At 46.9% G+C, this 25,416-nt stretch overlaps 1 protein-coding gene across 5 annotated transcripts; it reads left to right on the top strand.

Moving 5' to 3' along the window:
* The first annotated feature begins 4,253 nt into the window (after nt 1-4,253).
* MEIOSIN (meiosis initiator) lies at nt 4,254-25,029 on the top strand. 5 transcript variants are annotated; one of them, XM_082231157.1, is made up of 14 exons: nt 4,254-4,330; nt 6,238-6,317; nt 8,705-8,795; nt 9,005-9,104; nt 9,925-10,053; nt 10,541-10,765; nt 11,261-11,384; nt 14,336-14,439; nt 14,731-14,877; nt 16,456-16,532; nt 18,230-18,349; nt 19,527-19,783; nt 22,044-22,133; nt 23,302-25,029. In XM_082231157.1, exons 2-14 carry the CDS (start codon nt 6,238-6,240, stop codon nt 23,471-23,473), a joined length of 1,716 nt encoding a protein of 571 aa, XP_082087283.1. In that variant the 5' UTR covers nt 4,254-4,330; the 3' UTR covers nt 23,474-25,029. The 5 variants fall into 5 exon arrangements, with proteins under 5 accessions (XP_082087283.1, XP_082087281.1, XP_082087280.1 ...); XM_082231155.1 differs by having other exon boundaries at nt 4,289-4,394; XM_082231154.1 differs by lacking the exon at nt 4,254-4,330 and adding an exon at nt 4,409-4,444 and having other exon boundaries at nt 14,734-14,877.
* The last annotated feature ends 387 nt before the right edge of the window (nt 25,030-25,416 follow it).

Here is a 25,416-nt window from a genome sequence, read left to right as displayed (position 1 = left end):
CACAAAGAACTTGCATATGGGAGTGGATTCAGCATGGACTGAAACAAAGGACAATGATCAGATCTTCCCTCTGGGGGCAGGAAACTGCCAACTCCCCTTTGTCTCCTGGAAGTGACTCATGGGCAGGGGGAAAGGAGGAACCAGCCAGGTGACAGGACACTCAGGTTACCACCACAACTCCTCCCTCAACCCCTCCTTTCTCTAATGTATGCATGATGTTTCTGGGGGTGGGCTTGACCTAGAGGATGGGAATTTCAAAAGTTTTTATAAGGTCTTGCACACCATCTTTCTGGGTCTTTCCTCTCTCCTGCAAGTGAGGGGAACACCCTGTTGCAACAGTTCAATAAAGGCCAAGCCTACAGGCTGCTGTTTTGCTCCAAGTAATCCTGGTTGGTGTCTTTGTTTTTGTCCAAGGGAGCCCTCGGATTTTTCCGGTAACAATTCGAACCCTGCTCTCCCAGGTCCTAGTCCGACACTCTAACCACTGTGCCACACAGCCTTAAAAATTTCCACCTCACCGTTTAGCTCAAAGAATTCTCAAGATGGCAGAGATGTAGACAGATAGATGTTTAATTTTTTATTTTTTTAATTGAATTTATATACCGCCCTATACCTGGAGGTCTCAGGGCAGCACATAGAACAAAAACAAAATATAAAGCCACAAAATATAGAATCAAATATAAAAAACAACCCAATAGGAAGGCTTTTGTTGTTATGGACTGCTGTATGTGCCTGCCTGTTCAATTTTAAGCCTTGTTTGTCTATTATTTTCTATTAGTCTGAATCTTCTTTCTCTCCAAGGTGGAATGCAAACCGATCAGTTAGATAATGCGGGTTCTTTACTAAGCCTTCATTCTGATTTGCTTGCAGGAAGGTTAGACGATGCTGGGTCAAAGCATCATCCCACACTTTATAGTGCATTTCCAGGGGCCGCATTCTGTCCTGGGCAATGTTTCAGGGGCCGCATCCTGGTGGTGGGCGGAGCCAGCATCAAACACAAGCAGAAGAGCAATTCAATGTTAAACATCGCCTTTGTACATGGGTAGGCAAACTAAGGCCCGGGGGCCGAATCCGGACCAATCGCCTTCTAAATCTGGCCCGTGAATGATCTGGGAATCATCGTGTTTTTACATGAGTGGAATGTGTGCTTTTATTTAAAATGCATCTCTGGGTTATTTGTGGGGCATAGGAATTCGTTCATTATTTTTTTTCAAAATATAGTCCGGCCCCCCACAAGGTCTGAGGGACAGTGGACCGGCCCCCTGCTGAAAAAGTTTGCTGATCCCTGCCTTTGTTCCTGCAGATATTCACCCCCACCCCCCTTGATCTCTACCCTCTATGCAGGCCCCAAACCAAAGTTTTAGGACACATTTCAGCCAGGCAGAAGCAGGGGAGACAAAGACTGTGGGAGATAAGAGTCCGGAGGGCCAGCATGCAAGGCATGGAGGGCCGCATCCGGGCTGTGGGCCTGAGGATCCCCAATCCTCTTAAAACACAAATAAACATTGTAAAAGACAGGGATAAGTGGATCTGAAATGAAAAGGGGGGGGGCAAAGAAGTCTTCGCTGGCCTGGTGCCTTCTGGATGTTTTGGACTACAACTCCCATCAGCCCCAGCGATGGGAATGCTGGGGGCTGATGGGAGTTGTAGTCCAAAACATCCAGAGGCCACCAGGTTGGCAGAAGCCAAAGGAAAGCTTTCACAGGACAGATACCACCTTGCCAAATGCATAAATAGTTGTCTCTCCCCTGGAATATAGGGAAAATGGGTATATTTTCCCCTTCGAATGCCCACATTTAAAGAGTCCCGCTTATCATGCCTCTGGCACTCACTGAAAATTGTAAGGTTACTTACTAAATAAATAGGAATATGTTAACAGCAACAACCTCTAAAGGGGCCTGTTTCTTTGATTCTGGAAGCAAACTGATGAAAAACTGGTGGATGCCACACAGCTGCATTTGCGCAAATCATTTTCCCTGGAGGCCAGAGGGCCTGGGATGTAATGTCGGCTTTAGGAACATTTTATCCCCGCTGCCTCGGCCCAGATTAACGGTGTAGCTAAACACTCTCCAGATAAGGTGGGGCTCACATCTGCTAGCTTTCCCAGAGAAGCGTGTGCTAGAAAGAAAAATAATTAAATGGGTGTGTCCTGCTTCGATGTAATTCAGATTAACCTTTCCTGTCAGTAGCTGTTTTAAGGAGGATGCATTGGGGCTTTCCCCCACATCCCTCCAAGCAAGCAGCCCCAATTTCCACAGCCCCTGTCAATCTCTCTTCTCTAGGGGCAACTGATGGTGGGAGAGGGCAACTGAGACTCCTCAGGCAGGGCAGATTTGGCCCTGGGGCTTCCAGGCTGCTGGTCCTCACTGAAATAATAATAATAAATAATAATAAATAATAAAACTTTATTTATATCCCATCCTTCCCAGCCAAAGCCAGGCTCAGAGCGGCTAACAACAGTCAAATAACACAACATTCTAAAATCATTTCATTATAAAATCAGTTATAATAAAATTACTATCACGGTCCCACAGTATGAAATATCAGGAACCCTATGACCAGCAGGTGAGGCCTTCTTGGTGCTCCTGCCTCCAGTGGGGGGCTGATCGGTTGGTGTGTTGAGCTGTGATGGGGCCTTCTCAGTGGTGGTTCCCCATTCGTTGAATTTCCTCTGTGGCGAAGTGCGCCTGCCATTTCCATTGACGATTTTCATGGGGAATTTGGGAACATCCCTGTTCACTCAAGCATTGGGTGGCTTGAAGATAATGTTCCTGGCAACCCTGAAACCAGTGGTTGAGAAAACGTGATGATTTTTATCTGAGTTTCCCGTGTTGCAGGGGGTTGGACTAGATGACCCTTGAGGTCCCTTCCAGCTCTACAACGCTATGATTTTATGATTAGTAGTACATATTTAGTTAAACCCCGCTTTTCTCCTTGACAGGATCTCAAACCAACTAACAGATAAAAATAGGAACAGCTAAAGTATGTTGGGGGTAATTGTTACAAAAATGATTAAACATTAAAAGAATTAAAACTAACTCTTCATCTAATATATTAAAACCCTACAAACCAGCACAACACCAGCCCTTTCATTAAAAGCAGTCAGTTCCCCAAAGCCTGCTGGAATAAGAAAGTATTTACCTGCTGCCAGTAGGACAGCAAGGAGGGAGCCAGTCTAATTTATTGAGGCAGAGAGTTCCAAAGTCTGGGAGCAGCCACCAAGAAGGCCCTGTCCCATCTCCCCACCAAGTGTGCCTGTCAGGGTGGCGGGACTGAGAGAAGGGCCTCCCCTAAAGATCTTGTAGGAGGGGATGCCATCTTTGTTATTGATAGGTTATTGATAGGTTTGCTGTTTGGACTGCTTTGGGAGGAGGGTAGCTTGTAAATTCTATTGTTAACTACAGAGATTTTTAAAATACTGGATAGAATCTGTATATCTGCACTTTCCAGAAACAGGCTGAATAATTTTTTCCGAGCTGGGAAATGGATCTTTACCGCAAACATCCAATTGTTAGGCTTTTAGCCCTGTTTTAAACGCATGTGCTGTTGTTTTTTGCACTTTAAACGGGTTTTTAATTATCCTATATTGTGTGTGAACCCCCTTGAGACGGTGGTTTGGCAGGTGATTAATAAAACGATAATCGTCACACCCACTAGGATTTGTATTTTCTTTCTTTCTTTCTTTCTTTCTTTCTTTCTTTCTTTCTTGGGATTTGTATGTGGAGACAAGCATATGAGGCAACATGTGAAGCTTTCCCCTAGCGATAAAAAGGGAGCAACAGGCTTCGGCTGTCGCGCCACAAGGCACAGCAACAAGACCGGCGTACTTTCAAAAAATAAAGAAATAAAGAAGTTGCCAGCCTGGCTTGTTCTCACTTGCTCCAGCGAGTGAGGGCAAAGGGAAGCGCTTCCGTTGCCTTCAGCGGAGGCAACTGGGCATGCGTCAAAGGTCGGCGCATGCTCTGTGGCGCTCACTGAAGGCGGGGGGATTTTTGAAGGGAGGCTTCCCTCCCTCTCTCCCCTCCCCGATTTGTAAAGCTTCCCCACGCGCTCCGCCTCCTCCCGTCGAGCTCGCCAATCAGAAGGTCCGCCTTGCTTTTCCGCAGGCACCGCCCCTTCCCTCCCTCTCTTCCCTCCCCGATTTGTAAAGCTTCCCCACGCGCTCCGCCTCCTCCCGTCGAGCTCGCCAATCAGAAGGTCCGCCTTGCTTTTTCCGCAGGCACCGCCCCTTCCCTCTCGGGAAATGCCGCCGCTGGCGTTTGGGTCTCGCGCTCTGTCTCTCTCGTGCGCGTGCGCTCTCTCTCCTCTGCGCTGAGTTTCGCGGGCTGAGGCGAGCGCGCGCTTTCCCCTCCCCCTCCCAGCCCCGCCTTCCCTTTGCTTGGTTGTGAGCGAAGGTATCCCTGAGGGGACAGATTGGAGAGGGGGCTTTTTTGGTGGGATGGGGGTGGGTGGAATATTCTGCCCGCTCTTCACCTCACTTTACGCCTTTGATTAAGACCACCATCACTGGAGAGATTTAGATTCTCCTCAGTAACTTCTCTTCTCCCTCAAACTCCCACCTTAACTTCGCAATTCAATATAAACCGCTTTTTTTTAGTTCCTCACCCCACCCCTCACAGTACATTTTTGAAACATGGCCCCCAAGGCACACACCCCATAATTTCCCCCGCTCTGTGTCTCAGGATGGGTCTTGCTAATCCCATATATTTTAATTTTTCTTCAAAGGTCAAATGTGGATATCAAATACTGAAATGTCAGCAGTGCGCATGCAACCTCAATTTCATGGAAGAGGCCCCCACCTCAATTAATCCCCAGATCCCCTCTCTCCATTCGACCCAAAATCTTGAGGATTTCCTTGCCGCGTTAAAAACGTACAGGGACATCTCTGCCCCACATGGCACCCAATGGAAGTTGCTGCTACAGATGATATACTGAAGCCCTTCTAGACCTCTAGTCATCTTTATCCATCTTTGCCTCGATCCATCTTTCACCCAAACGTGCTTTTGGGGACCCACTTCTTGTTTTGCCATGCATTTATATGGTGGTAGTGCTGCTGTCGTGAGCCATCTTAAATCAGGTCTTGATTCAATAAATAACAACAACAACAACAACAACAACAGACCCATCAGTGGTAGACCATTGCTACCTCTGGCAGATCCCTTCCCATTGCCACCCCATAGATGATGCCAACACACTGTCAGAATTTACCTGCCCCCAAATTTCAGTTAAGTGACCCTTGATACCCCATTGTGAGCCAGGGAGCCTCTCATCATTTCCCTCAATTAAAAGTCTCCTCCCTAAACAGGGCTGCCTTCAGATGTCTTCTAAAAACCCGCAGTTCGTGAAAGTTCCTCTCTTATTTTCATTTTTCTGTCTTTCCCTTTTATAATTTAGTTCCCCCCAGAATATATTACATTGTCAATTTTTCTTCCCCAGAACCTAAATGGAAGCAAGGCCTGATAGGAGAGTTTTGATGTAGTCTTCTCTCACTAGGATCTTTGCAAGGAATACATTTTAGGTCAAGCTTGCCCAACTTATGACCAGTTTTGGGCCAGTTTTGGCACACCACCTATATATTGTAACCGGCCAAATGTTTGACAACGGTCCTCTTATCATGGCCCCCAGGCCCCTAACACATTGCTTCTCAAACATTTTGAAGTGGACCCCATCTGTAAACGTATTCAGACTTTCAGGACATGCTTGTAAAAGCTAACCCTTTCCTCCTCAACAACAGTAAATGGCAATACTGTTGCATCAGTAATTAACACTGAGCAAATTTATATTTTGCCTTTCATTAACGTTAGAATATAAAGGCTGTTTTGATAGGAGCTAAGCATTGTGCTTTTGAAGGGAGGGAGCAAGCTTGACTCTTAAAATGGCTGCCTGACAGTGATGTTATGTTTTGGTCCAGTAAAAGAAATGGAAAAACACTTTTTGCCACCCACAGTTCGGGGTTCTTGGGCTTTTATCAGTTTTCTGGCTCACTAGTTGGGCAAGCCTGTTTTATATTGAGCAAGTGCTCTGTACAGTATTGGTTCGCCCTGCTGGAAAAGCGGCATTCTGGCTCCAGCGAATATACAGCAAATAATTTGCTTCCCAGTTCCGTTTTTCCATTCCTTGTACCCCAGCCCTTTCCCTGTAGATTAATTCCCACCACCCACTCTCTTCGCCTCCTTTTTTCTGCATCAGGAATTAACAGTATTTCTCTCTCACACCCCTCACCTTTCTCTGTTACAGATGTGGGACCAGATTGGATGTGTTTGCTCTGAGGAGTTGCAGCCAAACGGCAAGAATTCCCAACAGAATTCTGGTGACAGGTAAGGGGCGGGAGGAAGAAAACAGCTTGAAACCCTACATCGGGGATGGGGAACCTGTGGTGCTCAGGAGGAACTTGGGCTCTCAACTCCCATCAGCCCCAGTCAGCATAGCCAATGGTCAGGAACAATGGGCATTGTAGTGCAACATCTGGAGGGCTGTGAGAGTCAAATTAAAGTGCTACCTATCAATCTACAGTGGCACCTCGGGTTAAGAACGTAATTCGTTCTGGAGGTCCGTTCTTAACCTGAAACTGTTCTTAACCTGAAGCACCACTTTAGCCAATGGGGCCTCCCGCTGCCGCCGTGCCACTGGAGCACGATTTCTGTTCTCATCCTGAAGCAAAGTTCTTAACTGAAGGTACCGTATTTTTCGCTCTATAGGACGCACTTTTTCCCCTTCAAAAATGAAGGGGAAATGTGTGTGCGTCCTATGGAGCGAAGAAGCCATAGCCCCGTGACCCTCTCCCGGCAGGAGAGGTGGTGCGCGGCTATGGCAGGAGCCTCTTTAGCCGCACACCACTTCTCCAGCCGGGAGAGAGTCGCGGGGGGCTTCTTTAGCTAAACAAGCCCCCTGCGACCCTCTCCCGGCTGGAGAGGTGACACGCAGCTATAGAGGCTCCTGCCATAGCTGCGTGTCACCTCTCCAGCTGGGAGAGGGTCGCGGGGGGCTGCTTTAGCTGCGTGAGCGCTCTCCCAGCTGGAGAGGTGACGTGGGACTATGGCAGGAGCCTCTATAGCTGTGTGTCACCTCTCCAGCCTGGAGAGCGTGCGGGGGGCTATGGCAGGAGCCTCTCCGCTGCGCGCCTTTCCGCTGCTCCCTGACCTGCTCTTTGGGGCTGGTGGTGGGCTTCCCCCTGCCAGCCCCAAAGAGCAGGTTGAAAGGAACCTGAAGCCTGGAGAGCAAGAGGGGTCGGTGGGCACCGACCCCTTTCGCTCTCCAGGCTTCCAAGGTAGCTGCCTGAAGGCGACTGAACGCACCTTAAAGGGCACCTTGTTTTAGAGGGGGGAAACAAGAGGGGGGAAATTCTCCCCCTCTCTGCGCAGCGCCTCCTGCCGCTTCGCTGAAGGGGTGCTGGGCAGAGAATTTTTTTTTCTTGTTTTCCCCCTCTAAAACAAGGTGCGTCCTATTGTCCGGTGCGTCCTATAGAGCGAAAAATACGGTACTATTTCTGAGTTAGCGGAGTCTGTAACCTGAAATGTATGTAACCTGAAGCGTATGTAACCCGAGGTACCACTGTATTTATTTTCTTGCAGTTACATCCCACTCTTAATTACATCTTGGAGCCCAAAGTGGCATTCACATGCAGGGCCGGGCTTTAGACTTTAGAATTTCAACAACGCTTTGTGCGAGCCCAAAAGTTGGCAGCCCACCCACACCTCTCACCAGTGGCATGTGGTCAGGGGGACTAGGCTAGTCCTCTAAATGTTCCCTGTAAATTAGAGTATTAAAGGCTGGTGCCTCCTTCCCAAAGTCCAGGAAGCTTCTGCCTGGCTTAGGGAGGGAGGCACAGTGCTCCACCGGGTTCCAAGAGCCAAGGAGGCAGCTGCCTGGCGCCTCATTCCCAGAGCCCAGGAAGTTTATGCACTGAGCAGACCCACACCTGCTCGGCTTCAACAAAAGGGTGTTCTCGACACACTTCACTGGGAGTAAGTCCACCTGAATATGGGGGGTGGGGAGGTATTCTATGGAAACATATACAGTGGTACCTCAGGTTACAGACGCTTCAGGTTACAGACTCCGCTAACCCAGAAATAGTACCTTGGGTTAAGAATCATAGAATCATAGAATCATAGAGTTGGAAGAGACCACAAGGGCCATCGAGTCCAACCCCCTGCCAAGCAGGAAACACCATCAGAGCACTCCTGACATATGGTTGTCAAGCCTCTGCTTAAAGACCTCCAAAGTAGGAGACTCCACCACACTCCTTGGCAGCAAATTCCACTGTCGAACAGCTCTTACTGTCAGGAAGTTCTTCCTAATGTTTAGGTGGAATCTTCTTTCTTGAAAGAAGATTCAAAGAAGATTCAAAGTTCTTTCAAAGAACTTTGCTTCAGGATGAGAACAGAAATCATGCAGCGGTGGCGCAGCAGGAGGCCCCATTAGCTAAAGTGGTGCTTTAGGTTAAGAACAGTTTCAGGTTAAGAATGGACCCCCGGAACGTATTAAGTACTTAACCCGAGGTACCACTGTATCTGAAGGTTGCTTTGCTCCACAGCACTATATGCAGAACTGCCTCTACATGAATAATGAGATTTTGTTTTATTTGTTATCATCGTTTTATTCTTATCTATTAAAAGATAGCAAGCATCAGCATTTTAAAATAATAATAAAAATTACCAACTGACTTTGAAGAAAGTGTCTGACTCCTTCCTTTAATTCCCAACAGAAGAAAATGCAATAACTATACCAACACACTTAAAGAACTGGCTCAGATTTTGCCCATCCCTATGCGGACTAACTGCAAGAGGCTGACAAAGGTACTGTACTGCAGAATTTACTGTGTGCATTCAAAGAAGCTTTCTGATTTGCACAGTTGAAAATTGGCCCTGGCTCTTCAGAGAGTTTAATATGTGTCGCACATGGGGCCTTGTGGTGTTGCTGCTCCCAAATTTTACACTGGTAGGAATTGCAAACATTCCTCTTTTTATTTCCTCTCATTTGCTTTGGATTGTCTGACTTGAAACAGAAAGAAATTCTCCTCCGGGTCCTCCACTACATTGAACATTTGCAGGCGAGCGTTGATACGGCCAGATCGGTTCTCCAGGTCCGTTGCGGAGAACAGAAAGGTAATAAAGCACCAAAGGGAGGCAGAGAAGGCAGCAAAACTTAACAAGTTATGTTGCAAGTGTTGTGGATTAAGAACAAAGAAAGGTATGCAGCCACAAAAGGGTTAATTAATCAGACACAGATATCTGTCTGGGAAGGGTGGGAGAGCAATGTGAGAATGACTGCCCAAAAGGAGCTAAGGAGCGAATTGAGGCAGCCTATAATGCAAGATTGCAAATAGTCTCTCTCCTGAACTCCTGTGGTAAGAACTGCCTCCTAGTGACCAAGCAGGAAATCTTGACAGAAGTTTGCTCTTTTCTTCTGGGTTACAAATGAGCATGTGTGAGTTTATGCCTTCAGCAGAGTGTGGATTTTTCTGGTTCTAGAATTACACAGTCCATTTTTTTATATTAAAGCACCTACATAACCTAGGAACTGTACGTAAATCAGAAAATAAAGAAAACAAGCCTTGCCTTCAGACTTGCAACCTATGCAGTGGTTGAGGACCAAAGAAAGGGGACTGTAATATAGAGATAGGAAGTCAGTTTAGGGAATGATGTGATGAAAAGATGAGTTTTTGTTGGGTATTTAATGAGGAGCCAGGAAGTAAAAGATTCCAATGTAAGGGCAAAAGGGGGACACTTGAGGGATGGAAAGTGTGATTTTGGCTTTTTGGACAAAGAGTACCGGTGGAAAGATTAGAATAACGAGGGTGGAATGGGGGGAAAGGTAGAGAAATAAGTGGAAGCAAGGGAGTGAAGGCATGTTGGGGTCAGCTAATGTAGAGGATTGAAAAGTCTGAAAGACCTTTATGGACAATTATCTCATTTATGAAAACAGGAGGGTCTGAGCAGATGGCGGCATCTGCCCTGAAGAGAGGACAAAGAGAAGCCACACCACGAGCAAAGAAAACCAAAGCTCTGGGCGTCTGCAAGAAACCTAGGAAGAGGAGACGCACTTGCAAATCAGGTTGCAGAAAGGATCCTGCAAGAAAGTGCTGCGTTCTACAACCTCTTACGTTATGTGTTTCAATCTGTTAGGCCTTTCTTTTCTCCTACCTTCACAGGACAGGCTCCCCACCAACCCATGAGGCTGATGGCAGGGGCCAGAGTGGAGCTCGGATAGGCTGCGGATTGGGTGCCATTGTGCCTTTTGCTTTTGGAGTGGGGGTCATGTGGAGAAGGAGTACCTGCACTGCACGGCTAAGAGGGGGAAAGCAGGTTACTTGGTCTATGTGTCCAATCTCAGAGAAGGGCAGCATGTATTGGAGGGAGGAGGCTCTTGAACCAATGAAGTTTGAGGCTACAGATGGACCTGCAAGGCTTCTGAGGTTCCCTTATGTTTCTGCTCCACGTGGGCATAAGAGTCTCACATTTACTGCGCTTGATGCCACAGGGCAGGTGACTGCGATAGCTGAGACTCTGCTCAATAACGCTTGTGTCACTTGTTTCTGCAGAGCGGCGAGGGGTGAGCAAAAAAGCGCGCAAGTGCCTTGCTTTGGAGACTGCGAAGGGCCCTTCCCAAGCTGACATGCGCAGAGAGGAGAGCATGTCTGCCGCGGAAGAGGTGTCTGCGCTCCTTTCGTCCTCCCAGAAGCAATCCCCTTTCTTTCCCAGCTTCCAAGTTCCAGTGTCAGAATATTACCGGCCTGCAAGCGCTCCCTTTCTGGACATCACCAAAGGTGGAGTCCCGTTCCGTGCTGCAGGGGTGGTTTCCTCGTTGCTTTTTGGACGGTTTTCGTGTAAAGATTTTAACAAAGAGCAAGGGCACAGTGGTAACTAAAGTGAGGCTGTTGTTGTTGTTGTTGTTTAGTCGTTCAGTCGTGTCCGACTTTTCGTGACCCCTTGGACCAGAGCACGCCAGGCACTCCTGTCTTCCACAGCCTCCCACTGTGTCCAGTATATTAAAGATTAACCTATGGGGGGGGGGAATCTGCAGTCCAGTTTATATCAGTTGTTTCTAAAGGAAATTCAGGTTTGGACTTTTATCAGACCTTGAAATGGAGCCCTTAACCCTGGGGAGAGGCCACCAGGAGCTGTTCTCTGCGTGCTGTTCCTAGTCGTACTTGGCTGTAATAAAACTCTCTTTCTGTAGCTCACAGAGGATGGAGTGAATGGGTTCTGCAAAGTTTCTAACAACTCTCCCCTTCCCCTCCCATTGTCACTGTTACTGGCAGACTGGAACTTGGGTCGCAGCCAAGAGGAAAGCAAGGATGGAGATGTGTTTTCTGTGTGTGCAGCACAAGTAGCGTACGAAGAGCTGCGTCAGTATTCTGAAGGACCTGGACATTCACCAATGGGGTAAGAGCAGAGAGTGGATAATTGGCAGCTTGTAAAGTTGAGTTCCCACGAGGGAGTAGCTTGAAGCAGACCTCTGGTCTGGAACTCGTTTTTGACAAAGACCTTATGTTTCGAACTGGGCAGGGGCTGGAGAGCCAAAAGTATAGGCTTTATTGGATTTCTGTATCACCCTTCGTCTGAGGATCACAAGGCAATATAAAAGCACAAAAATGCGTAACATAGAAACAAACAAACAACAATACCTGCCACAGTTTGTTTAATTAGCCAAAGGCCTGGGAGGAGAAGAGGAATGTTTTTGCCTGGCACTTTGCCTCTGAAATCTCCAACTATCCACCTAAACTGCTCACTCCCATTTGGCTGTGCCTGGCCTCTTTCACAAGTGTAGAGCTGGGTGACTTCTGGTTTTCAAAATCGCAATATGTCATCAGCTAAACATTGTGATATACCAATAATATCACTATGTCTGAAATAAGGATGGAACTATGCAGAGGCAAAAAGGAGGGCTGGGCGATACCTGGTTTTCAACATCATGATATATCACTAGCTAAACATTGCAATGGGACTTGGGTGGTGCTGTGGGTTAAACCACAGAGCCTAGGACTTGCCGATCAGAAGTTCAGTGGTTCGAATCCCCGCGACAGGGTGAGCTCCTGTTGCTGGGTCCCAGCTCCTGCCAACCTAGCAGTTCAAAAGGACGTCAGAGTGCAAGTAGATAAATAGGCACCGCTCCAGTGGGAAGGTAAACGGCATTTCCGTGCGCTGCTCTGGTTCGTCAGAAGCGGCTTAGTCATGCTGGCCACATGACCCGGAAGCTGTACGCCGGCTCCCTCGGCCAATAAAGCGAGATGAGCGCCGCAACCCCAGAGTCGTCCGCGGCTGGACCTAACGGTCAGGGGTCCCTTTACCTTTAAACATTGCAATATATTGACATATCACGATGTCTGATGTATGGAGCTATGCGGAAGCATCAGTTGGCTTCATGGTTTGTCACACTTGTGATTTTTGCATAACACACACAAACACACAATTCGCAATACATTGCCAGGTCAATAATTATGAAACTGATATCACAATAATTGGACTTCAAACCCAGCCCTACGCAAGAGTCAGCAGGCGAGGTGCATAGAGGGTGACAGGGGTGTTATTTTATTATCATTTAATTCTTTAATTCATATCCCACCTCCAATGAGCTCCAAGTGGTGTTCATGGTTCTCCCCCTACTCATATAATTCTCACAACAAGTGAGGTAGATTGGACTGAGAGGCAAGGCCTGGCCCACGGTCACCCAGGGAGCTTCATGGCCAAGTGGGGATTTGAACTCTGGTCTCCTAGGCACTAGTCAGACACTCTAACCACTATGCCGCACTGGCTCTCACAAAGGGTAAAAGATCCCTTTGCCTATATCCCTCCTTGTGCAAGTCCAATTGCCTACATTACATAATATAATGGTAGAGGAGGCATTTAGGATTTGTTTGGAGGGAATGTGGGACACGTAGGAAACCCAAGGGCGGGGCTTCAGATTGAAGAAGAGTTTGGATTTGAAGAAGAGTTTGGATTTGATATCCCGCCTTTCACCCCCTTTAAGGAGTCTCAAAGCGGCTAACATTCTCCTTTCCCTTCCTCCCCCACAACAAACACTCTGTGAGGTGAGTGGGGCTGAGAGACTTCAGAGAAGTGTGACTGGCCCAAGGTCACCCAGCAGCTGCATGTGGAGGAGCGGAGACGCGAACCCGGTTCCCCAGATTACGAGACTACCGCTCTTAACCACTGCACCACACTGGCTCCAGATTGAGCCCCTGCAGTGGCATAGTGTGGGGGGTGCAGGGGGGGCCGGCCGCACCGGGTGCAACATCTGGGGGTTAGGGTTAGGGGGCGCAAATCCACGGGTTAGGGGGCGCAAATCCACGGGTTAGGGGGCGCAAATTGCTTGCCTTGCCCCGGGTGCTGACAACCCACGCTATGCCACTGAGCCCCTGTGCCACCAGTTGCTTGTCCCTAATATAAACCAGCAACAGGGAACTTGTGCAGCACTGAAAGGTGCACTCCGTGTGTTACTAGGACAAAATTGGAAAACAGATAAGGTACCAACGAAAGAAGAAGGGCATCTCAAACCGTTAGAATATGCGGAGTTAGCAGGCATGACCACTAGAATAAGAAAATAAAATGATAAAAGATGTAAGGAGGACTGGGTATTATTTATTGATTATATGAAAGTTTATTATAACCGGACAATTAGCCTAGCACAGGGGTCAGCAAACTTTTTCAGCAGGGGGCCGGTCCACTGTCCCTCAGACTTTGTGGGGAGCTGGACTATATTGGGGGGCGGGGGGGGGGGAATGAACGAATTCCTATGCTCCACAAATAATCCAGAGATGCATTTTAAATAAAAGCACAATTTCTACTCATGTAAAAACACGCTGATTCCTGGACCGTCTGCGGGCCAGATTTAGAAGGCTATTGGGCCGGATCCGGCCCCCGGGCCTTAGTTTGCCTACCCATGGCCTAGCAGGATGGTAATATTTTCAGCAGCATAAGTTAGAACTAGAGCTTAACAGGAGGAGCAGAGAAAGATTGGGGAAACTAAGAAAACTCAAGAGGAAGTGGAAGATAAAAGGAACCATGGAAAGAGAGGAAGGGAAGTTCATCAATGACTGGTGTAATATAATATGTAGTATGTAATTTTCTTTTTCCTATTTTCTATTACTTTGGGGGGTGTTGCTTTGTTTCTTGTGTTGAAATTTATCAGAAATGCAAATTAAAAAAAGGAAAGAAAGAAAGAAAGAAAGGGGTATTCAAAATATTCTGTAGGCCCAACTCAGGACCTTGTTATCTCTTGAGTCCCCTCTCCACACCGCCACATCTCCAATAAGCTCTTCTTTTTTACTGCTGGCATCCTAAAATTTTGCTATAGCACCCCTTGACTGCCTTGGCCACCCTCTCTATTCTTTCAGGCAAGAGCTTGTGCATTATTATTCCTCTTGTGAGGAAGAAGAGGAAGAAGCATCCAGAGACAGCCCTTGGCTCTCCACCCAGTCCCCAGTGAACAGTTCCCATGGTAAGCTGCAAGCAAAGCTGTGGAAAGGCCCAGGAAAAGGCACTGCTGGAGGGCAGGGTGCTGGGACTTTGATGCAGGGAAGCTGCAGGGCTGCAAAATGCCGCGTGCTCCTGAGTTTAGAACCAGCCCCACTAAATTCAATGGAATTTACTTCCCCAGTGAGCGTGTTTAGGATTGCAACTGAAATGCCACTGAGTGGCAGGCATCAGATGCTTTGCACAGTGGTTGCCGTCTGCCAATATTCAACAGTCTTCCAGAAACGGGACACAAAATCTCACTCTCTTTTCTTAGCAGGAAGCATGCAGCTATGTTCCCCTCGGATTGAGGCCCAAAGCAACACTTGCTCGGATTTGGGGCTGAGCCCTTCACTTTTCACCTCTCCTGCTCGGCTGCTTCCTAGGCATATCCTCCACGGCAGCCAGGATGAGCTTTCCCCAGGTAAAGTTGCAGGAAGGAGTGGCCCAGTTGTGCCTCTTGCTCCAAGTGTCTCCTCATCCTGTCCCTGCAAGGAGGGCTTAGTAGGCACACCACCTTCCCTGTGAAATCAGTTTTATACACAGTATTTTTCAAAAGCAGAAATGCAAGAAAATGCTTCATGTTATTTACAAAAAATAAATAAATGAGGCAGGGGAGAATCCAAGGTCTGTGCTAATGAAAACCTATTTAAACAAACAAAATATATTATTTAAGTACTTTGCCCATATATTTTGCATGACATTGTTTCTTGAGCAATGGAGAACCCTTAATCCTATCCCACCCCCCACTCCCCGCTCTCTGGAAGTCTTAATCATTCCTCTCCCCCTTTTCTAGTTTCCAATATATATACAGTATTTTTAAAAGTACTACTTACCATTTTTTAAGCTTATCTCTGCAGCTATAAGGGCTGAACATTTTACTGGGGGGAAATTGGGATTTTCAGGCCATCCACTATCAACTTATTCTAGAAGAGAGTGCACAGTTGTATCCTCCGATGAAACCTATGTGTAACACAAAGCATCTTTCTCTTCTCCATTAAATATTAAATATATACATGGATAGAAGGCAAATCTGTGACTGCAAATTACAACCATAGCGTACAAAATAAACTATTCCATCTGGTTCCTCCAAATAAATATCTCTGTGTGCTTTAGGATTGGCCCAATGCATCTGATTGGCTCAATCTCATCCTCCGCCTCTTATACTCTGGAGGAGCAACAGAGAAATCTGTTTTTGTGTAATTAAATGACATGTGAGGTTTGCCACATTCTCCCCTAGATGTGTTGCTTCACAAACAAGCCATTATGTTGATTGGTGAGAGATGGTTCTGTCTTCTCCTGAAACAATTGTGCTGAGCTACAAGGTTGTTTAAGGGACGCGGGTGGCACTGTGGGTTAAACCACAGAGCCTAGGACTTGCCAATCAGAAGGTTGGTGGTTCGAATCCCCGCAACGGGGTGAGCTCCTGTTGCTCGGTCCCTGCTCCTGCCAACCTAGCAGTTTGTCAAAGTGCAAGTAGATAAATAGGTACCGCTACGGCGGGAAGGTAAATGCCGGCTCCCTCGGCCAATAAAGCGAGATGAGCACCGCAACCCCAGAGTCGGTCGGTCACGACTGGACCTAATGGTCAGGGGTCCCTTTACCTTTACCTTACAAGGTTGTTTTGCATTGGCGGTTAATGAAATGCAGAGCTGCACCTCCACAGAATTATATGGGCATAGTGTATGTAATTCTACTACTGAGCATGTCTCAGAATGCAGCTCATCCGTGTCTTGGATACTTCACAGTCCTCTACAGTAGATTTCATTGCTTCAACAGTCACAATCTTACCCTTTGGGGTGGGATTTACATTTGGGCAAATTGTGACATGATGAGAGACAGGCAGAGGGAAACCTGAGAGCAAATAAAAAAACTGGAACTTGATTGGTTCCGCACCCGCTTTGAGTTTGGGATGAAGTTCATCTGAGATGAGGAAACGTGGATAACCTTCTTTGAAAGTGCTTGCTTGAGATTTAGTGGAACCTTGTTTGTTATCCTGCAGTGCTATTTGAAGATGTGTATCTGTCCCCTCAGTCTAGCAGTTTTTCTCAGGCCCTTTCAGGAACCCTCTTGAGAAAGGTAAGTGCATTGCCCCTCAGCTTTATGTATAGTCATCCATTTCCTCCATTTTTCATACCAAGTTGAGCCATCAATACGCCTTGTGAGAGTGAGTTCCAAAATTTAACTACGCACTGTGCGAAGAAATACCGTATTTTTCGCTCTATAAGACTCACTTTTTCCCTCCTGAAAAGTAAGTGGAAATCTGTGTGCGTCTTATGGAGCGAATGCAGGCTATCCCAGAAGCCAGAACAGCAAGAGGGATTGCTGCTTTCACTGCACAGCGATCCCTCTTGCTGTTCTGGCTTGTGAGATTCAGATTTTTTTTTTTTAATTGTTTTCCTCTTCCAAAAACTAGGTGCGTCTTGTGGTCTGGTGCGTCTTATAGAGCGAAAAATACGGTACAGTGGTGCCCCGCAAGACGAATGCCTCGCAAGACGGAAAACTCGCTAGACGAAAGAGTTTTCCGTTTTGGAGGTGCTTCGCAAAACGAATCTCCTATGGGCTTGCTTCGCAAGATGGCAATATCTTGCGAGTTCCTGCTGGTTTTTTCCCCCTTTCCCCCCCTTTTTCTAAGCCGTTAAGCCGCTTATCAGCTGATCCGATCAGCAGATATACCGCTAAAACCCTCTAAAAGCTGCTAATAGCGCTAATCCGCTAATCCGTCAATGGGCTTGCTAGACGAAACCGCTAGACGAAGAGAATCACAGAACGGATTCTTTTCGTCTTGCGAGGCACCACTGTACTTCCTTTGGTCTGTTTAGAATCTTGCAGCTTCACTGGATGTTCCCAGTTCTAGCGTTATGAGAGAGGGAGAAAAACTTTTCTCTCTCATCCTGTGGTCATTATGGCTTCTTTTCAGGGTGCAGTTCCTGGAAAAGGTGATGATGGGGCCTTTTGTGACATCCCCTGGGGATGGGCACTTAGGTGCCTGTCCAAAAACAGTGGCCCAGTTAAGTAGTCATTCCCTTTGTTTTCACCTGTCATGGGTGGCTCATTCGCTTATGTCCATGGAGGGGTGGCTTTGGTTGTCTTCCTTATAGCTGAATCCCAGGGTCTCTTCCTCCCAACTTCCTTGGGCATGGGCAATAGATCAGCAGCCTGCTTCTGCATGACTTGCTGTGAAAGCTCTCTGCAGATACAGTGGTACCTCGGGTTACATGCGCTTCAGGTTACATACGCTTCAGGTTACAGACTCCGCTAACCCAGAAATAGTACCTCGGGTTAAGAACTTTGCTTCAGGATGAGAACAGAAATCGCACGGCGGCAGCAGGAGGCTCCATTAGCTAAAGTGGTGCTTCAGGTTAAGAACAGTTTCAGGTTAAGAATGGACCTCCGGAACGAATTAAGTACTTAACCCAAGGTACCACTGTACTTGCAAACTGGCCTGTCTAGAAATGACGTATGTGTAGTAATCTAAATATTTGTTTTATTTCTGTCCAAATACACCCATCTCTCTGATTTATGTGGTTTATGATACAGTCTCTGTAGTTGTTCAATGTGTTTGCACCCGATGAGCAGTTACATTGCTCTGGGCCAAACTATCCAGTTTAATTTCAAGGAATTAAGGGCTGGTGGAATCTAGGCTAGGATCATATTCCATCTCTGTTTTCAAAGAAAAACTGCTTTAATTATAATCTTTCTTTCTGTGCACCACCTCTCCTTTTAAGATTCTGTCTGCAAAGGTCCCCACCTCTAATTTCTTCCTTCTCTTGCAGTCGGCATTCACGCTGGATCACTGCTACCTTTCCTACAATGAAACAGGTAAAAGTAATTCCAGCCCCATGTCACGAATGAATGGGAGAACATCTTTATGGAACAAACAGTATCTTCAAGAGGTGAGAAGAAGGTTGTAGAGATGGGGGTGTTAACTTTGTGTGTGTAGGGGAACCTCCTCTTCCATTACTGGAAGCGTGATTGACGGGTTCATGAATTCTATACATTTGGGGGTCATATAGTTAATCCACACACACACCCCACCTGCAAGGCATCAACTTCTATTTATTCATCCCAAATAAGGAACTTGGTTGTTCTCTGTTGTTTCGACCTTGTATTCTTCTTTCAATTTGAGGCTCCACTAAAAGGTCATTTGGGTCAGTGAAGTCCTAATAACACGCACTCCTCTTTCCTCCAGGCACACAAAAAGCTTTATCAAAGTTCAAGGGCGCATTCCAACCAGGCAAAAACAGTCAAGGAGGGTACAGAGCAGGGCTTGAGAGGGGCCTGGCTGTGGGCGAGCTGTAACCTAGGGAAAGTCCCAAGTTCCATAGAGAGAAACCTTGAGTGGCACATTTGGTCCCCAGACCTAAGGTTCCCACCTCCCGTTCCAGAAATTTACACTGGGGATTGTTACAAACACCACATATTAGCCCTGTATAATTCAGCACTTCTGTACCCCATTTCATACTGCTTACAGGAAACTGAAGTCAGTTGTCAAATACAGTTCATTGTGTTTTTAGAGTTTTCTGAAAACTGTGACATAATTGGGTAGGGGGACTCTATTTTTGTTTGATGTCAGATTAGCAAAGTGATTTTTTTTTTTTTACAAGAACAGTGGGGTTTAATTCATTCAGTAAGACGATTTTTCTTACCCAGAAAAAAGGCTCAAGAATTGGAAGACTCTGTCTTTATTTATACTCGTACCTCGGCTCCCGAACACCTTGGGAGTCGAACGTTTTGACTCCTGAACGATCGAAAACCAGAAGTGAGTGTTCCGGTTTTCGAATGTTCTTTTGGAAAATGAATGTCCGGCGGGGCTTCTGATTGGCTGCAGGGGCTTCCTGTAGCCAATCAGAAGCCGCGCCTTGGAAGTCAAATGTTTTGGAAGTCAAACAAGCTTCCAGAATGGATTCTGTTTGACGTCCGAGGTACGACTGTATTTAACAAAATTTACACATCGCTAGATTGTAGTAAAACCTCTCAGCGGTGTGCAGATCATTTGGACCAGATGGCGCAATTCCACACTCCTCTTCCCTCTATGAGTAGCCTGACTCCCCTTCCACCTTCTCCTGTCAGGAAACAGCTACCGCCAGGCCTGAATTCCCAGCGTCTTCCAGCGATGAGAACAGCGACAGCACCTGGACACCACCATCCAAGAGGGTGAGGCCATCTCAGGTCAGCTGCCAGAAGAAGATGAAGAAGGTGGTCAGGAGGCAAAGGCGCCGGCCAGCAGCCTGTGAGAAACGTAGCAACTCATCTCCTCTGCAGCTGAAAAAGAAGTGCGTGAACGGCTTCATCATGTTCTGCCGCCTGAACCGCAAGCACTACATCCGGTGAGAACTGGAGGGCAACAAACTCTTACAGAGAGACTGAAATCTAGGCCGGTCTGGACAGAACCAGGTCACGAATCCCTGTGGGGAGACCCACCATATCCAGTTAGGATTGCAGCTGGCTTTTCAGTTTAAGATCATCAATGACACCCCTTGCCATCACCTTTACAGTGGTACCTCGGGTTACATACGCTTCAGGTTACATACGCTTCAGGTTACAGACTCTGCTAACCCAGAAATAGTACCTCGGGTTAAGAACTTTGCTTCAGGATGAGAACAGAAATCGTGCTCTGGCAGTGTGGCGGCAGCAGGAGGCCCCATTAGCTAAAGTGGTGCTTCAAGTTAAGAACAGTTTCAGGTTAAGAACGGACCTCCGGAACGAATTAAGTACTTAACCCGAGGTACCACTGTACTTCCACAGATAATGTAGTATCCAGGAGGAAGCCCAGAATGCAAACTTGATCTATTAGGGGAAGTGCAGTCCCATCCAGTTTCACATGATATCCATCTTGAACTGGTAGCTTTCTCCACCTCCACTCCCACCCCCCGGCTTGTCTGGATTACGTTTAAGCTGGTTCACCCTCATTCATCTCAAAACTGCCTCCTGCCTTCTGCAGCCAATTGAAAGCCATAGAAGTCCCATCAGACATTCGGCTTCCGAAAGAATGTTCGAAAACCGGTACACTCACTTCTGGTTTTCAATCGTTCAGGAGCCGAAACGTTTGACTCCCAAGGCATTTGGGAGCCAAGGTATGACTGGATTTAGATAAAATGCCTCCCTCGCCCCGTGTGCTAGATTTGATGATTATTTTTTTCTGTGTTCCAAAAATCTCATTAATTTCTATTACATTCAGGTCATAATAATAAATCCTTATTATCCAACAACTGCAATATTAATGACTTCTATTCGTGTTGACTCATTAAATGATTTATAAAACTACCAGTGAGGAGCTCAAACTACCGGTATATCCTTGTTTTTCCTGTGTGTAGCAATTATTCTGTCTGTGGTGTTTCTTCCAGACCTTGTAAGATGTTATGTCTTTCTTTCCCCTGGTTGTTGCTGTCATCTGTCATGCCTTGGGAGGAGCTGATATCCCATTGTTGTTCCAGTTTTAGTTTTTTTGCCCGCCCCATTCTGAACACCCAGTGCAGATTCTGTCCTTCCAGACAGAGCAGAATAATATTTAATCAAGTGGCTCTGTGGGTTAAACCACAGAGCCTAGGACTTGCCGATCAGAAGATCGGCGGTTTGAATCCCCGCGATGGGGTGAGCGCCCGTTGCTCGGTCCCTGCTCCTGCCAACCTAGCAGTTCGAAAGCACGTCAAAGTGCAAGTAGATAAATAGGTACCGCTCCGGCGGGAAGGTAAACGGTGTTTCCGTGCTCTGTTCTGGTTCACCAGAAGTGGCTTAGTCATGCTGGCCACATGACCCGGAAGCTGTACACCGGCTCCCTTGGCCAATAAAGCGAGATGAGCGCCACAACCCCAGAGTCGGTCACGGCTGGACCTAATGGTCAGGGGTCCCTTTACCTTTACCTTTTAATGTCAATTTTCCCAGCCTAACCCTGAGCAAATAGGTAGACTGTTCAAAGCTTCCAAAGAGTGTTCTGTGCAGTGGGAGGGATTCCCATAATTGGGTTGGGGCGACTACTGGGCACACTTTTTCCTACCCCGATCACCCTTGCATCTGTCAACTGCATAACTCTCTGTTGCAATTACAAATCTGTCCCCTGGTCAAGAATTTGAGACTTGTATTAAAGTCCCAAGTTCTAGGACTCAGCACCTGCATAGGCTGTGCTTGTGTGTTTCTCTAAATACATCTATTTTTAAATCCCCCCTATATGAAAGTTGAGATGCCAACGATTTTATCAAGACCTGTAACCAGGGAGAAGAAAATTGCAACATCACAAGCTGTCTCTGGGAACGGGCCTAGATTGGGTTGCACTTCTTCTGTTGCCTGCTTGCTGATTTAATGATAACATTCTAGGTGCTTCAAGGGAAGAATATCTTCTGCACAAGCTCCTTGCAGCCATGGGCTGGCAAGGTGTGTGTTTGGGCGGGGGTGGGGAGGGAGGGGTTAGGTGTGTGCGCATGCTAGTTTTTAAACGTTGGTCTCTATGGAGAGCAAAAGGCTAGCCTGACAGGGGGTTGCCAAGGCAACCTGCTTCTCTAAACCTCAAGGGAACATGGGGACATCGGCAAAGCCTCACGTGCGCCCGCCTCTTGTGAATCTGGATGACCAAACCGTCTTTTCTCTTGGCAGCGCTTGCCCAGGCATGGCCTCCACAGTTGCTACGAGAGAGCTGGCCCAGCTGTGGCGTATGATGACGAAGCAAGAGCGGAAGCCATATTGGTATGTCTGGCGCTGTTCCTTGGGTAATCATCCAGCAGGCCAGTTTCTAGGTCAGCCCTGTGGTTCAAAGACACAGATGTGATAGAGCACCTGTTCTGCAGGCCAAATGTCCAGGATAAATCTCCAGCACCTGCAGTTTAAAAAGGACCGCTTGTTGTTGTTGTTTCCTTACCAGCCTGTCACCATGAGGTCCCAGGGCAGCTTACAAAGATTTGGAAATACAGTCATTAAAAATAGTTAAAACAGATTGCAGTCAAGAGAATAGGCTGGGTCCTAAAATGTCTGTCTCAGGCATCAAATGCCAGGGTGAGCAGGCAAGTCTTTAGAAAGTTCTCCTAGTGGTGCAGTGATAAAACTGGAAGTACATTTGCAGAAGTTAAGCAGGTTCTGGTATGGTTTCAAATTGGATGGGGGACTGTATGTTGAGGGGAGGTGGGTTTGGACTGAATGACCCTCCGGCTCCCTTCCAACTCTACGATTCTATGATTCAGCATCCAGCAAAAACTGCACAGGTGAATCCCTGTGGAGAGGGAATCCTCCAGTTTAAGGGGCTGCCACAGAGAATTCTCCCTGAGGATGGGAAAGACCCTGGAGAGCCGCTGCCAGTCAGAGTAGACAGTACTGGGCTAGATAGACAAATTGTGAGGGTTGGTCTAAGGCAGCTTCCTATGTATATCTCAGGGTGTTGGATCCTTTTGGTAGGAAGCTGAGCTTTTCTATTGCCTTTCTATCTCCCTGTGAACTTAACCATGAAAAGAAAGGGATTCCAATTCCAAGTGCTTCTGTCATTTGGTAACCTGAGCACCTACAACAGTTATATGAGCTGTTATCATGTTATGATCCACTCTGCAGCATCCTCTCCATCACGCAGGGAGGTTAACGAGTGTTTGTTTATAATTGATTTTTCTAAAAGCAGGCATTCATTAATCAACAAGGGGGGTCATGTTATGATTATCACCCCCTGTCGCTTCATGGCAAGCCGCATAAGTGAAGTTCCCTTGCGTTCCAATTCACATTGCCTTGTTTTTGTCACATCGTAATGGCAGCCATCACATGGTGGCTTCGTTATGTGCCGCGTTCACTGCAATCTGGCGATTACAGATGAATTGTCGGCCGGAAATAACCACTTGAGTGATAAGCTTATCATTTTATGTTGCATCTCTTCCAGCATGAAAGCTCGGCGGTTCAGCCGCCTGAATAATCGCATCGTGAGGGACGACTTCTCCAGTGGGGAGGAAGACCCAGAGCCTCCCAAACCTTTCCACATGCTGCTCACTGAAAAATCCCTCCATGGCTCCCAGACCTTTGGTGACCTCTCTTTACTCAAGCTTATCCCCTGACTCTTCGCACTGTAACGGTAATGGCGTATCCATTCATGGGAAAGATGGCCCTTTACTCCGGTCTGTTATCAATGGTTACAGAATTTTCCAGCTGATGGGTTTGCAATGAAGTGTGTGCTCCCTCCCCCTTTTCAGCAACGTGCCAGACAACAGGGGCTCCATGGACCCCATTGGCTGGGACAGTAATGTAGGGGGTGTAGAAAAAAATGGAGGAGACAGGAGTCCCCTTATTGCCACCTGTAGCACATAAATACTCCCCTATTTTCTGCTCCTTTCTGCTGCTTGCACCCCACATCAGCTTCTGTGCCTCTGGCTTTCCAGAAGGTGGTTCCTGAGAAGGAAAAGCACAGGTGGACTTTCCCCAGTAACCACATGCATTTTATGTTACAGTCCACCAGAGACCCACAGTGGCTTCCACTGTGTTTAAGGCTTCCAAAGCTGGCCTCTGGTGGTCTGCAACATAATGTTAGCAACATTGGCAAGGGGAAGGGAAATCCCTGGGCCTGGGTGGTTAGGACCATGCTGGGCCAACTGAAGTTTTGGCAGTTTACATGGGACTTAACTTTTGTTTTAGGACAGGGGTGGGGAACCGGTGGCCCTCCTCCTGTTGTTGGGTCCTGTAACCCCCATTAGTCCTAGCCAAATGTCTAAATGGTCAGGAATAATGGAAGTTACACTCCAGCAAAATCTGGAGGGCCACAAGTTCCCTGCCCCTAGCTAAGGAGCACTACTCCATTTGAAATGAATGTGTTTGATTTTGGAAAAAGGATCCGCGTGGCTTTTTAAAAAACGTTTTTTTAACCCTGACTAGCACCATGTCTAGCACGATGGAAAGTTGGGTGCCTGTTTTTCAAAACCCCAGGTCCATATTTATTGCCAAAGATTTTAACTCGTCATCCCCTTAACCAGAGGTTAGCTCAGAGAGTAAGTTTTATCCTGCCCAGTCAGTTTAGTTCCTAGTACCTTAGATCCATAGGAAAATTTTGCTGCAGCATGAAATGCAGTTTCTGAAGTCCGCATGGACTCGTTTGTTCCACAGCAGATTTGATGCTTTGTTACATAGTGAGTTGCTTCATGTGCTCCTTTGCTGTTTACCTGGAGCAAATGAATGAGTTTGAAGTTTGCTCTGGGTAGCATTGTGTCCCTACTGACACATTGGGCCTGTACAGCAGAAATCTTGAGGAAGGAACAATTCTATATCCTTGGTCTGTGGTTGAAAGGGAGTCAGAAAGACTCACTTGATACTGAGCTAACAAGGGTGGGTGCTTCACATTGAGAAAGTAGGGCGTCAGGAAGATTGTACTTATGAAGTGAGTGTCTATACAACATTTGTAGTTGGTTTACATCCTGCCTGGGGGAAACCTTCTCAGTCACCCATCCTTTTACCCACCTCTTAAATTATCCCTCCCCCTGTTCACAATCAGTTTGTGTTTGAAATTCTGTTGCAGGCTTGAATGGGCTTTTACCACAGTTGTATTTATGTATTTATATATTTATTGGCAGGTTTTGTCCTCATCTCTATTTATATTTAAAAATAAAAGCTAGCTTTAAACTAAGATAATCATTTTGGTGCCTCTGTGCCTCTTCTGCCTGTGGTCCTTTCAGAACTGGTCCCAGAATATTTCTTGTTCGGGCCCAGGAATTAATTGTCCCAATCAATTTTTGTGCAGCAGCAACTGGTGTGCATGAAGCAGCCACCTGTGTTTTTCAAACAGTTGCTTTTGGGCAATTGAAAACATGCTGTAGGCTCATGTCACAACCTGCTTGCCTCTAGCCAAGTCTTTGCTTTACATTTATGGACACTTCTTATAGTTGCTTCTTACTTACAATGGTATCTCTGTAATCTTCAAGTAGGTTAGGTGGTATTATTATTCCCATCTGAGACAATAGCGGTTTGCCAAGTGAGTTCATGGCAGCAGTGATATTTGTTCTGGGGACTTCAT

The sequence above is a fragment of the Podarcis vaucheri genome (genome assembly GCF_965113315.1).
Source record: "Podarcis vaucheri genome assembly, chromosome: 7".
NCBI classification, from domain to species: Eukaryota; Metazoa; Chordata; class Lepidosauria; order Squamata; family Lacertidae; genus Podarcis; species Podarcis vaucheri.
Note: the sequence above shows the minus strand (reverse complement) of the source record. Positions and strands in the feature narration are given on the sequence as shown.

Excerpts from the sequence above, each read along its gene's own strand:
- MEIOSIN (XM_082231153.1), top strand. Across the intron at positions 6,318-8,704 it reads CAACAGAATTCTGGTGACAG|AAGAAAATGCAATAACTATA; the intron begins GTAAGGGGCGGG and ends AATTCCCAACAG. Across the intron at positions 14,878-16,455 it reads CCAGGATGAGCTTTCCCCAG|TGCTATTTGAAGATGTGTAT; the intron begins GTAAAGTTGCAG and ends GTTATCCTGCAG.